Source organism: Tachypleus tridentatus, chromosome 13 (assembly GCF_004210375.1).
Source record: "Tachypleus tridentatus isolate NWPU-2018 chromosome 13, ASM421037v1, whole genome shotgun sequence".
Taxonomy (NCBI): Eukaryota; Metazoa; Arthropoda; class Merostomata; order Xiphosura; family Limulidae; genus Tachypleus; species Tachypleus tridentatus.
This window is the reverse complement of record NC_134837.1, coordinates 62,008,377-62,023,215: the sequence shown is the minus strand read 5'-3', so window position 1 is coordinate 62,023,215 and position 14,839 is coordinate 62,008,377. Positions and strand designations below refer to the sequence as shown.

Below are 14,839 nucleotides of genomic sequence, written 5' to 3'. Positions count from 1 at the left end.
TGCAACCACTTGTGTGGACTGTTCAATTTGCAAATTGGTCATCTCTGATTTCGTGAACCTGAAAGCTGTAAACATGCGGTCACAAAGTAATCTTGTTGCCACGACACTTCAAGGTTTCCTTGCAGGATTGTATAAGTGAGGTGTTGTGAACAGTTTTCAAAATGTTAATAGAATAAAGCCAAATGTGTTACAAATTAACTGCCACATAAATTTATTCCTGCAAACTGCACAGTATAAACGATGGACATTATACTTGACAAAGTTATTAATAACTTTTATTGCATGAATTACGTTTTCAAATATTAATAAAATTAGTAATTACCCTTAATAAGTTTATATCTACTAAAAATATGTTCATGTTGTTTGATAAAAATAATTAAAATGTCTTTGCGAACTCTTGAAAATTGATGGCTGAATATCTCCATTATTTCATTCTGAGCCTGGGGTGATGTGAATGTGGTTTTCTTTGACAAGTAGGCCGTGAACTCAGGATCTTCCTCTTCCAGGAGCTTTATTAACTGCAGGAAGTTCCCCTCCGTATCAGTATGTCCACGTAATGCTAAACCTTGGCGCAGTAAGAAACGTAAACTTCTGAATATTTAGCTAGACTTCTTTTGTATTCTTCCTGCTGCTTCTTTTTCCCATCGTGTAATAGTGAACAGTCACTAGAGTTACATCAAGTGAACCTACTGGAGATATAGAGAATCTGTGCTGAGAGGAGGATTGGTGTTCAGTGAATTTCTGTTTTACCTTTCTCCAGTTGCAAAAACCGGTGGATATGAAGGTATACTCCACTGGCCTCTCCAATTTTCCTGTAAAAAGGCCTCTATTTTCCGCCTTGGCACAATGAAAGCATATGACTTTTTGAGTCTGATTGTCGAAGTGCAGCCATGAGAACTCATCAAACCACTTGCTTAGAAGTTGATATTTTGATATTTTGCTTTCTGTCGTGGTATTAGTTGTGCGTCTGGATGATATGGCTTTCCACACTGTATCTGTGGAGTGTCAGATTTTTCATTACTGCACAAACTTGTTTCACAACTATCTGGTGGTTCATGATGTGCAATAGTTGCACAAGCATTTTCAGACTCATCCTCTGATGAACATGATATTTTCTTTGTATGGCAAGTTTCTATTCCTTTGCTTGAGGTTGTTGGAATATCTGCATCTGCATTGTCACTTGTAGCACTAGTAACTGGCTTGCAGAACTGTCTAATATCGGAAAGTTTCATACGTTTGCTTGTCATAATTGGAATATGTTTCCCAGATGACTCAACAAGCTAAAATACAGTCTTTATTGAAAAACTCTAACGTACAACGAACGAAGATAGAACAGAATGGAAGTACGACTGAACTGTACAATGTATTTCAGTCGAACGCGCGAACCTCACAGTGACTACCGAGCTAACTGACCGCCTGGGCATCGCTGGGACAATAATGTATGCCAGTGACAATACAAGTAATTGCAAGTTTCTCGAAAAATGCTTAAACAATCACAGATATATTATATTCCTGTTAAAGCTCATCAAAAGGCAAACACGTTGTGATATAATGTCTATAAGCACGTCTATTAAATAAAAACACCTAAACAAAAACTAGCAATAAAATTCGAGTAGAGGCTTCAGGCCATTGAAATCGTTCCTTTTGTGCTCTAATTATACAATAAAATACAATATTTTTACTATCTATGATAAGAAACTATATTGTTCTTTTACCATAAAACACCAGCACTGTATTAGAGAGCGGCGATAATCTGAAATTTCATGGATTAATGAGGGCCAAAAACACAAGTCTAATGAGCCCTGTTGTAAAATGGAGGCTCAAACTACAAGGAGCGAAGGGTGGTGATGTAGGGCGCGTCTGGATCCGAGCGGCCCGAACCTGTCGTCAACTGTACACTAAACGTACACTATGGTCAGCGGATTCGGCAGCTAGGAAGAGTAAGGCGTTCGACAATAAAACCGACTGGACGTGCATAAGAACAAGTGGCGTAGGAAAAGCGCACAATATACACATAAGATTGATGCAGCTACAAGCTACAAATGGTCTGCTAGATCTAGATCACAGGAGTTTACGCTTCGGAGTAATATTTTCGAATTTCATGCTCTGTTCAATCTGTTGTGATGAAAATTTTACTTATTCTTACGCTACGTACAAGACGTAGGTAGATTCTGTGATAGTGCTTGCAAGCCTTGCATGTATACTTAGGCCTATTGACTGATACGAACTATAGCTTAGATCGAAAAGCTTAGAAGCACGCCTATATTAAAGATGTACATTTCGGCTACTGATAAAGCCTACATCTAGGCCTAATTATGTAATTCGATTGGTAAGAAGACGAAAATCACAAGAACAAACACAATTTGTAGGCCTGTGATGCAATAAAACAATTCATCAGACCAAACTGTACGGGAGGCGGGGGGTGATTGTATGCACCATACCCCCGCCTAAAAGTACAAGAAAAGAAGGAGAGAAGTATCATCGCCATGCCCCCAGGACCTACGCTCCTGATAGCAATAGTTTTTTTTGTTGTTGTTTTTTTTTTACTTAGGTGGCCGGCAGGTCCTAGTGGTCTGTACGTTAATCCGGTGCTTAACAGATATAAAAACTTCACATCAAATCTTTAGGCCTTTTAAGGTTTATATTATTCAACCTTGCAATATTATAAATATAGATTATAACATTATATTCCGCAATTGAAAATAATAAAAATAACTATAACGAAACAGTTTTAAAGGTTTTCTGGGATTTGAACCTGCGACTCAGGCCCGGCATGGCCAGGTGGGTTAAGGCGTGCGACTCGTAATCTGAGAGTCGCGGGTTCGCATCCCGGTCGCACCAAACATGCTCGCCCTTTCAGCCGTGGGGGCGTTATAATGTACGGTCAATCCCACTATTCGTTGGTAAAAGAGTAGCCCAAGAGTTGGCGATGGGTGGTGATGACTAGCTGCCTTCCCTCTGGTCTTACACTGTTAAATCATGGAGGGCTAGCGCAGATAGCCCTCGAGTAGCTTTACGCGAAATTCAAAACAAAAAAAACCTGCGACTCTCGGATTACGAGTCGAATGCCTGAACCGCCTAGCCATGTCGGGCCTTCTGAGAAGTACTGCATGGCAAAATGCTCAGAATTTCTTCTTTGGTTATACGCAATTCATGGCATTAGAGTTTTCATAAATGTTACTGATGTAAACTATAATTATTTATATATATTAAAAGTACTACACTTTATTGAAAAAATATTTTTGTGCTACCTTTAAAATTATATCAATGAGGCTATTGTCAAACCCTCACGTACAGTCACAGTAAAAGTTGTGTTCTTGTTGGGAAGAGAGCAGTTTATATTTAAAATTGTGTTCTGTTATATTGAAATAGTTGTTGCACATACCGTAGTTACTTTACTAATTGTCTGGATTTAAATTCCCAAAATGTTAAATTTTTATAATTTTTTCTTTATTATTTATATTCACTATATTGCGCCGCATTTCATAAACCTTAATTACCATTTCGGGCATTTAGATTTTGTTGTATTTCAGCATAACAGATGACACTATTGTATTTGTTATTTCGGTCATATATTTGGACAGATAGTTAGACGGCTACGTCATTACTCAATAATATAAAAAAAAAATAAGATTAACGTGCCCATGAATTGTTTCTTCCAGTGTCTCCACAATAAGTCTGTGATCAATAAATGGTTTCGTGTGGTTTCGATACCCGCAGTGGAAAGAAAACAAATGATATGCTGTGTAGCTTTGTGCATTACAAACACATTATGCCTATAAAGCATTAATTTTGTATTTTCAGTTTATGATTTCATAAACAAATCAATACTGTGAGCTTTATCTTAATTTCTACCTGGTACCAAATTAATGCAAAAGTTGATGCACCTACTGCCCTAGAGCGCCAAAGGCTTTGTGAGTCCCACCAATCCTGAAAACTGTGAAAAATATATAACTCCATTGACAGACTCCATGAAACACAACAACCCCTGGCCCATAGTAGGCTTAGTCCTGCCCTATCGTTACTGGATACCTGTCTATCAGTTTATTCATATTTGACCATTAATTAAAGGAAAATGGCTGAAATATGTAAGACACAAAAAAGTATTGATTAATAGCATTTGCTCCTAATTATTGTCACTTCAAAGAATGATTAGAATAACATTTTCGAAAATACAGGTCTCCCAGATAAAAACAAAAATCACGTTCATGTTTGTTCTTTTGTTTATACGTTTATTTTTGTGAGTTATTCATTCTTCCTGTTCTACGAGCTCATCTATCAATCTCATGCTCGAATTTATATCTATATCTTTTTTTTTTTAATTAGCTTGTTTCGCTCCCGAATATTGATTACAGAAAGTACACCACCTTGAATGAACTTCACAAGCTAGCGCTAACCTTTAATACTGTTTTGAACTTTTATTCAATACATTTTTATTTCCAAGGTGATAGATCATTCTAGAAAATGTCTCTTCGAGAATTGCAATAAAAACTCACCTTCTGAAAAATAATGCAATAATAAAAGGCAGAAGGTCGTATTTTGTTATGAAAGTGGAATATAATTCCAATAAACATTCTGTTCATAGATTATTAATGGAATGAAACTGAGCTCTGGTCGTAGTATGACATAGTTTTAAAATAAACCACCTTCTTCTGACAACGTAACAACAATGAACAGTAGATGAGTCAATATATGTGTGTATGTATGTGTGTGTGTATATATATATAACAGTTTATAGTTGTCACTTTATTCCGGCCAGACATGGTCAGGTGGGTTAAGGCATTCAACTAGTAATCTGAGGGTCGCGGGTTCGAATTCCTCTTGCACCAAACGTGCTTGCCCTTTCAGCCGTGGGGATGTTATAATATTACGTTCAATACCGTTATAATATTACGTTCAATACCACTATTCGTTGGTAAAAGAGTAGCCCAGAGTTGGTGGTGGGTTGTGATGACTAGCTGCTTTCCCTCTAGCCTTACACTGCTAAATTAGGGACGGCTAGCACAGATAGCCCTTGAGTAGCTTTGAGCAAAATTCAAAACAAAATAAACACTTTATTACACACGAGCCACAAGGGAAAGTTCGGTCCTTCAAGGCTGTTTTCGCACATCTGTTCTTTATTTTTCAGAAAACCATCGTTTTCCCTCTTAAACACTCGTAGCTGTCTTCAGTAATGGTGACGATAACTCATTTCATAAGCCATTTACTCTGTAAGAAAAATAAAACTTAATCTTGTAGCTTGTATCAGTTTTTTTCTTTTTAATTTCCAAATATGATGCAAAAAGATTAAAGTATTTTTTCAGTAAATTTTCCACACGATATTGTAGCCTTTTAGCATTTTTTTCGTATGAGGTAACCTTTCCTTCCTCTGAACCACTTTAAATAAACTAATATTTGTCTTTAAATAAGGTGAGGAAAACCTTTTAACTACATTACTATACTGTGGTGTTTATTACTTGAAAACATAATATGTCTATGATGATACATCAGTAGTAAAGGGTAGTTTTTTTAAGGAGCTGGAAGGGACATCCTTGATGAGCTAATAAACTCCTTTTTGTCTCTTTAAATTATGAATTTTATGATTCTGTGTAATTGCTAAATAATGAGGCAAGAATTTCACAACGTTGAATAACATAATAATAAAGAAGTTACAGTTAAATCCTTGACACGACCCTGAGCGGCATATAGGACCAAAACTTTCGAACTCTGGTTTTAAATAGTGAAGCCAGGTCAATGGCTAAATAATTTACAGGTGTTATTATGTTTAAAACATGTTTCATTTACAAAGTGGAAATAATTCTTAGTTACTTTAACTATAACGAAGACGAAATTTAGCTCTATAAAAGCGTCTTTTTATCTCATCTCAGAAAATAAAAAATAATTAAAATGGCTTGCAATAATTTATAATTTGCAAATAAAACACGTCGTCTTGATTCATTTTTTTCCGTGTTTAACTGGTTTTATATCGCGATTGGTCAAAAGGTACTCTGGAACACGGGCTACTAAGTGAGTGATTGCACACGTTAAAAATCGTGTGTTGGCTGACGACAGAACTTTGAAATTTAAGAATTTCATTCAATTAATTTAAGCATGTACGCTCAAGATGATGCAATGTTTCCCGAGGTAGATTCAAAGCATTACAAAAATATGCTTGTTTTATTAATATATTAGTGAAACCTGAAGTGATGAAATGTAAATGTAAACCAAATTGAAAAACGTATGTTAACGAGTTAGGCCTAATACAGTTAAATAGTTTTGTCGTTAAATCATAGTCGTAGTTTAGACTTTAGTGTAGTAAAGAATAAGATAAAGACAGTTGTATATGCTATGAGGTTTTACAACTGTGTAAGAAGTGTGAATATTTTTAAATTTGTTATTTAACGATCTTGTAGAATATAAAGAAAATTTGACACGTATATATATATAAATATATTTAGAGCCACTTGCGCATTGTTAGCATTTAATGCATCTAATACCTAAAATTAGAATAGTATTAAAATTTCTGTACTTTACACATGTTTAATACTATTATTACCAATATTTGGACACTAAAGTCACCCTTAATCAGCGAATGTTTATTTCACTGTTCTTTGCTATTCACAGATGTCACTACAATAAACGTTTTAGATTATTTCAATTGTTTGGTGTAGGTTGGCTCTGTTGTAGATCTCTGGATTTTAGAATATATGTGCAGGTCTGTGAATGTTTACTTGGAGAGTTAAGAAAAATCTTGTTTGAAATGGGGCTACCCTAAAATAGCCTTGTAATGGATTGTCAACGTTCTAGTGATTTTCACACACACAAAGTATCATACATGTAGAAAGAATCATATTTTTTAGTGTAGTGAAATAGTTTACTTGCATCATTATAAGAGATATTTATAGTAATGCCAAACATGTTGATACTCAAATGTTTAATTTTTAAATGATTGCAATAAGGTGTTATTTATGTTGTTTAGAAATTTATATGCAAAAACGGCTCGTTTGGGTTGAGAAAATATTTCACATAGAAGAGCGAAGAAGTCACCTTCACACGTTTTCGAACACTGCAAGTTAAATAAACACAACATAACCATAGAAAACACTCAAATACTAAATAAAGAAACAAACATAAACAAACGCAAAATTAAAGAAGCTTTACTTATACAACAACTTAAACCCAAAATAAACCAATATAAAGGAATGCCTTTATACCTATTATATTAATATAATAAAATTATATATTCAAACATCTAATACCGCCCTCTACATTTCGACACACAGTTACGCAACCCCTTTCAAACATGTGGTCAGCTTCCGGTCAGTTACCTCTTTCTTTGTGAACCTGACGATGACCGAAGAAAGTCGAAACGTTGTTAGCTCTTCTATGTAAAATATTTTCTCAACCCAAACGAGCCGTTTTTGCATATAAATTTCTCAACAAGTGGGTTTCTTGACATCACTGATTATGTTATTTAGAGTTTTCTCAGAAATGAAATGGATTACCCTTGGATTCATGCATTTCCACCAAAACACCTGTGATACATTGTAGTATGAAGATACTGATGTCTTTATTTTGTATGTTTTATTTACTTATTGTAAATCACTACACTAAAGATAGAAATCATGAAATAAAATTACATTCAGGAAGTTGTCAGGAAGATTACATTACTTCATGTCAAGTTGCATTTCTTCATTAATTGTTTTTTTTTTTATTCATGTAATATGTTCACTTTCATTGTTATAACTAATGGAATACAAATGGATCTTGAATTTCTGAATGGAAAAGTCAACTAAAAATATAAAATTCCTCGGGAATGTAGAAATGTAATATTTTGATCCCAGACACTACTGCTATTGGTATTGCGAATGAGATGTGACATTCCATACAGAAAACCTTTCTGTAATGTTGCTTTTTCTTATGTTGTAAAGAAGCTAGATATTAATCTACCTGGGGTATCAGTGATGTCTATCAGTTTATTTTCCTTTCCACAGGGGAGATGCTGAAACCAAATTTAATGAAATGTGGAACAAACTTCAAATATTTTGTTGCAAGACACTTTATGTAAAGAACCTTAAAAAATGCTCCCTTTCATTTCTCAATTTCATGTTTTTCTTATTGTTGATCATAAAATTAGAATGTTCCATTTTGTATATCTTTCAATTTTAACATAAACATTTGATTAGCATATTTCTTTTAGTACATTATCTTGCTGGTTGCAGTTGTCACCACTTCTTACTATAAATTATAAAAAAAAAAAGCTGCCTGGATTACCAAAGATTTGTTGGTGACCTGACACCTTATCTTTCAACCAGGTGTCACAACTGGCTAGATAATAATACGTTTACTTATATTCTTGGTCAGTTTCAATTTATGTCTAATAAATATACGTTCTTTTCAGTAAGTTATAAGCTCGTTTATTTATGTTTATTCTTTAAATGTAATAAAATTAATATTCAACGTATAAGGATTTGATCACTGGAATATCTTGCATTGTCTAATCTGTTCTCGTGTCTTACAGACCATTTTCTTAGCATTCAAAAATATTTTCAGGACTGAAAATGACTTGTAAAGAAACTAAAAAAACCATCCCTTATCTCTTGTTTTTCCAAATCACACTACATTCTGTCATTGTTGTTTGTAGGAAGTGTGTTTTGTCAAGGCCATAATTATTTCTTGCACCACTGCTGAATATACATTCAATGAAAAATTTATAATCTGCTCCATCAAATGGTATTTAAGCTTTACTAGTAGCTATTCAGCAAGTTGAACTACGTCAGTATTAGTTCTGATCATATACTGGGAGGTCATTAAATTGTAGTACCAGATTTTGTATTAATAAATTAAAAGTGAGAACAAAAATTGTATGAGAAACAAAACTTTTGAGAATTATATTATCAGTGGATATTAGTTTCATAAACAAATGTTTTTTTTTATATGGACAGATTAACTTAAAAATTTGAGTGCATTGTTTAAAGATGACTTAACAAAATTTAAAAACAACAAGCAACTTATTGATCAGTTTTTCCCATTCACAGAACCAGTCTAATAAAAAAAAAAAGAAAAAGCTATCTGTTATCATTCAGATATATGTCAAGCATTCCCTTAAAGGTACTGCTTTTATTACAACTAACTCCAAAGACCAACCACCCAGTTAGAAAAATAACTGATTTAACTAAATATGATTTCTATCCTTTTTTTTTTTTCTTTCCCCAAGGAGAAAATTTTGAAGATGAAAACCTGCCCTTGTCTTACAATTTTTTCATTCCAGGCATTGTACCTGATTTCTCTGAACTCTTTACAAGTTTAATGTCCTTAACGTAAGGAGCATGAGATTGAACACACTACTCCATATGAGACCTAATCAGTGAACTAGACAGTAACATAACCTCTTAAAAACTGTATTAAATATTTTTATCAACGTCACCTAAAATCATATTAAAATTAGCAACAGCACATTGCTTAGATAGATTAAGAGATTGATTAACCAGAATACTAAATAATTGTCTTCCATTAACACTTTTAAGGTTATTCACATAAACATTTTAGTTTAAATTATGATAACCAACATACATTATCTTGCTTTTATTATAATTGAAAACTATCGACAGGCTGCTAAAAATGATGTATAGAACTGAAAACTAATTTGTAGTATACTCTTATCAGTACATAAAAAATTACATTTATTCTAAAATTTCTGACTTTCTTTTATTTTAGTATGATCCGTATGCCTATCCATCACATGACTATGATTTTCATACAGGTAAACAGATGTTTATTTTCTACTTTAATGGTTATTGTAAGGATACAAAAGTGTTTGCTGAATGAAGGAAAGTTCTTTTGATAAGTAATTGTTAAGAGGAACAGATATTTGTATATTAACAGTTTATTTATTAAAAATTCAGAATTGTTTCATTACTATTATTATATGTAATTTGTATAGTTGTCCAAAAATGTCTTCATTAACCATTTCATAAATTTTATTTTTGTTGTTACTAATTTTACCAATAACTAATTATTCATGAGTCATTCCATGTCAAATCATCCAGGGGGCTGCAGGTGACCCCCACAGAATTCCTTGAAAAACTTTCCATGTGCTCATCTACCCATATAATGACAAATTGCCAAAGATTAGATCAATATTGTTATTTGGCAAATTCATTTTCAGGCAACTTTGGCTGCTTAAAGCTGCAAGAGTAACGATGATAGAAGGCTGATATTTACTACACTGACTGAATTAATCCCACAGAATTCAAAAATAAACCAAGTTTATCTCTCTTAGGATTTGCGTAGTGAGGCTGTAAAATCACCTGAAAAGTCAAAATCGTAAAAAACATTGGTTTATGTAATAAACTGTTGCTCTAAGACTTAATATGATACAAAGCTGAATTTTGTTTTCAAATTTCCTATAACATATCAGTTGATAAATCAGCAATTTTTGTAATTAAAAGTCTATTAGATCTCCTGTAAAAAAATGTAGTTTCATGCAACTTTTTAATCATATATTCTTACATCTCTGAATATGATCTACAAAAAAAATCAGGATGGTGTTCAACCTACTTTTTACAGCCTCACCATGCAAATCCTAAGAGAGATAAACTTTGTTTGATACTATTTTTGAATTCTGTGAGATTAATTCAGTCAGTGTAGCAAATATCAGCCTTCTACCACCATTACTCTTGCAGCTTTAGGAAGCCAAAGTTGCCAGAAAATGAATTTGTCAAAAAAAAAAAAAAAATTACAGGGCTGTAAATCAGAAACTATTAGAGATGTTGATCTAATCTTTGGTAGTTTTTCATTATGTGGGTAGATGAGCACCTGTGAATTTTTCAAGGCATTCTGAGAGGGTCACCTAGAAAATTTTTCAACATCTGGATGATTTGACATGGAATGACCCTCATGCAACTTCCTACAGCTTGATGTTTAAGAAGGTGGAAGCATTTATTGATGTAGCTACACTTCTGTTTGGCTGCAGTCAGATAAAACTTTTGTGAAAACATGTTTATGGTCAGTTGTATTTTTTCTTTTCAATAAAGGCTTTATTGAAAAGGAAGTTGAGCCTAAAGGTAATTTAAAGGAAATGTCTCTTGTGTGCTTGATTAAAATCACATTCTAAGCTATCTTTTGAATTAATGATTATTGAGTTTTAACATTTTTTCATTAATTGTTTATAATAAATTTTAGGAGATCCGCGACAAGATTTGGAGTATGAAAGGCAATTCTCACAAACTTACAAGATGTCTGAAGGAGTCCGTAATTTTCTGGTTTACTTGAGAAAGGCTATTGGTGAAGGCAATGTGTATGAGATTCAAGATCTTTATGAAAATAGGTATGAACTTTTCTAGAGTTATTTTTTGCATGATAATCGGGGTGTATGTTTATATTTCCACAATTATCAAATTGCTTTGGACATATTAACATTTGGAGTTCTGTTGTTTGATAAATATTGAGAACAAACCATTTCACTAATTTTTAAATTGTAGAAAATACTCATAATTGATAGTAGAGAAGTATGTTTTTGGAATAAGCTGTCCTTCAATAGTTTAAAAATGTTACTTTTTGTAAAGAAGTGTTTTACAATTAGTGAAAAAATGTGTAACAAAACATTTGAATATTAACACTTTAAACAACAGAAAATTCTTAAGGATAATTTCATTACATTCTATAACTCCCAAATTACTGACTAGTTTTTTTTACTGTTCACTATGGGTAGTTCTATGTACTGCATCATATTAATTTTAAGTTTTTGTCTGTTACAACATTGCTTTTAAAAAAGAAGCAACTGAATTGAGTGAAACCATCCATTTGTTGTGCAGATTAAAAAAGGAATTCTAGTGGTCATTTATGGAATTAATTACAGATTTGATTAATGGTATTTTGATTTAAATGTTATTGTGTGACTTGTATCTAATTACAAACTGTAAAAATACTCGTAATCACAAACAGTAAATATAGTTATTGTGTGACTTGTATCTGACTACAAACTGTCAAAATACTCATGTAATCACAAACAGTTTGATGTGACTGTAGTTTAGGGGAATGTGTTTTAAAAGCTAAGGGTAATTCTATGGATAAATATTAATTAATGTATTCTATCGTATAATTTAATTACTTAAAAGAACTGGGTTTGATTAATAAAGAGCACTATTTAGTTACAACACAAACACTATATCATTGTGCCCACTTCTAGGTTCATTTGTTAGTTATACAGGTTTTTGACATGAAAATAGCACAGTTCACAGATAAATTTTCTTACAAGAGGTGATTTATTTTCTAACAACATAAGATATCTAAACATGATTGTACTCGTCTAATCAGATTTCTATATTGCTTTAATTCTGCAATGTGGTCCATAAGCAAGTGAAGTGGCCAATGATGTAGAAAAATCAGAATTGTGTAATACTGCACTGAAATGTAGTTCAGATGGTAAGTTGGGTATTATCAGATTTCTGTAAAGTTGTTCTCCATCTACTTAAGTCAGATACCAACAGTACAATGCATTACAATATCTTTTGTCTAATCATTAGTTTTTATTACAAAGTGCACTAAAGATTTTTCAATAGCAAAGTTCATTTGATTTAATTAAAAGCTAGTGAACAAACTGAAGTAACTTATGTTCTATAGTACAATAAAATTCACAATATATTATCGTTGGAATCGGACTGCAATCTGGTATGATTATGAAACTGTTAAACAAAAATAATTTATCGTTTTCCAAATAAATATTTTTATGATAATTTAAATTTGTGAGTTAACCAAGAAAAATGAAAATAGCAGTGAAAAAAGGATTTGTGAATGAATGTTACTTGAGTAATAACTTGGCTAACATAAATGGGTTTTACATGTTTTGCAAAAATTACATTCATGTAATATTGGGATTGGAATTTAATAGTGAAAGTGTTAAGACTTTTTTGTGTGAATTATTAGTTAGTCCAAAAAATGGTTTCAAAAACATTTTTGTGAATTTTTCACAAAATTACCTGGATTGGATAACTATATTTGAGTACATGCACACAGTGCCTAGAAATATAGTTATAAGTGCACTTACATTTTACTTAAGCCATGCATATTTTTAAACAATCACAAACATGAGTACAGCATAAATTATGTTGATTGTTTTCTTATATATGACTGATAAATGTAATTTAAGATTAGAATTATGAAATCAAGATATCACACCTGTTCTTTTTTACTTTTTACTTATTATTTAATTTGTGAATTTACTTAAATATACAGTGTAAAATACTGTTACTGCATCAATAACTACTTAACACAGTCATGCTTTATCAAGTGACAAAGTTTATGATGTGTACTGTAATTACCATAACTTAATAATACTACCATATAATCTTGATAAAATGAGGGCTGTTGTTTGTCACATTCAAGGTCTTGTAGTACAGTTGACTTCAAGAGTTGCCAACCATTTGTCCTTAATTTTTTATAATGTAGGTGTTTACAAGAAGATAGATCAGATGTCAGTCATTGCTTGATAGAAATAAAAACACTATTTATAATATTCTTGTGCATGTGGACTCCAATACATTGAAGAAATGAAAATACTGAATACCATAATTCAGAATTGAAATAGACATAAGAGTGTATTGCCAGTACGTCTGCAGTAGTCAAACATGTCAGAAAATAAAATGGAATAATACTAATTAAAGTGGACAGGAATTGTGTGAAAAAACAACAAGTGTGTGTACATAAGATCAGCCTTTATAACAAGAAGACCCAAGATTGAACATGGATGATGCCATCATGTACAATCCTTTTCTGAACTTGATAAAAGTTGACAACAGGTGGCAACTGAAGAATAGGAATGTAAAGTAATGAGTAGTTAATAATTAAAAACAAATAATTATGAGACATGGGTGATTAGATAAACTACTAATTAAAGAAGGGTATTGACATGTTATTTTCATTACACAGTTTCAAGGTTTTACTTTTATTTGAAGGATTAATTTTGTCTTGGTTTCTGACAGCTATGTTAAGCTGACTGAAAGGTACTTTAAAACAACTCCTTGGCCTGAAGTGAAAGATGTTTCTCCAATTGTACAAGATGGTAAGCTTGTATGTCTTACTTTAAAGGAACATGCTTTTGTTAAGTAATAAAAATCAAAGGTACAGTTACAACAGAAAATGTTAGTACCCCTGTGTCCTGAGTGGTTTTTTGCTCGTAACTTAAATATTATCATGAGTAGGGTAATAGAAGTATAATATATTATAAATATTACATTAATACACATTTACATAGATTTTTATTTAAATTAAATGGCAAATAAATTGTTTATAAACAAATAACCAAGAATAGGAGGAGCAGAAAGTGTTTATACAGTTCAGAACTTGTGAAAAAACTGTTTAGTTTGGTGAATGAACTACATTATACCATTCCAGAACTAGACACTGGGTTCATAATTATCGGAATTTAGCCAGCAAAAAATGTACTTCCTACAATTTAGCGCCGTCTCCGTCATTATCTGCTTGGTCATCATGATGAACAGGAAACAACTGTCCAGTGATTTAAAAACTGAATCATTGTAAAATACAAGTCTCGTGTGTCTCTTTCTGGTATTGCTACACAACTTAATGTTCCGAAATCTACTGTTCAAAGCATAATTGCCAAGTTTAAGCTTACAGAATCAACTGCTAACCTCTCTTGTTCCGGACGCCCCACCAAAATTTCAGAGAGAACCAAAAGGAAGGTTCTCGGAGAAGTTAGTAGGAACCCTCGTGTAACACGTAATGACATTCAGAAACTGGTAAGGGAAATTGGGGTTGAAGTAAACACCTCTACAGTTACAAACTTGTTACGCTCTTCTGGGTTCAAAGCATGCCGTCCTCGTAGAACTCCATATTTAAA

At 32.6% G+C, this 14,839-nt stretch overlaps 1 protein-coding gene across 2 annotated transcripts in view; it reads left to right on the top strand.

The window, feature by feature from the left end:
* Positions 1-5,867: 5,867 nt before the first annotated feature.
* eIF3l (eukaryotic translation initiation factor 3 subunit l) overlaps positions 5,868-14,839 on the top strand; it is a 41,338-nt gene continuing 32,366 nt past the window's right edge. The window contains exons 1-4 of one of the 2 annotated variants that reach the window (XM_076479326.1): positions 5,868-6,123; positions 9,697-9,742; positions 11,164-11,308; positions 13,962-14,041. In XM_076479326.1, the coding sequence (XP_076335441.1) occupies positions 6,091-6,123; positions 9,697-9,742; positions 11,164-11,308; positions 13,962-14,041 (304 nt within the window). In that variant the 5' untranslated portion in view covers positions 5,868-6,090. The remainder of the gene's footprint in view (positions 6,124-9,696; positions 9,743-11,163; positions 11,309-13,961; positions 14,042-14,839) is intronic. The other variant, XM_076479327.1, reaches the window with a different exon arrangement.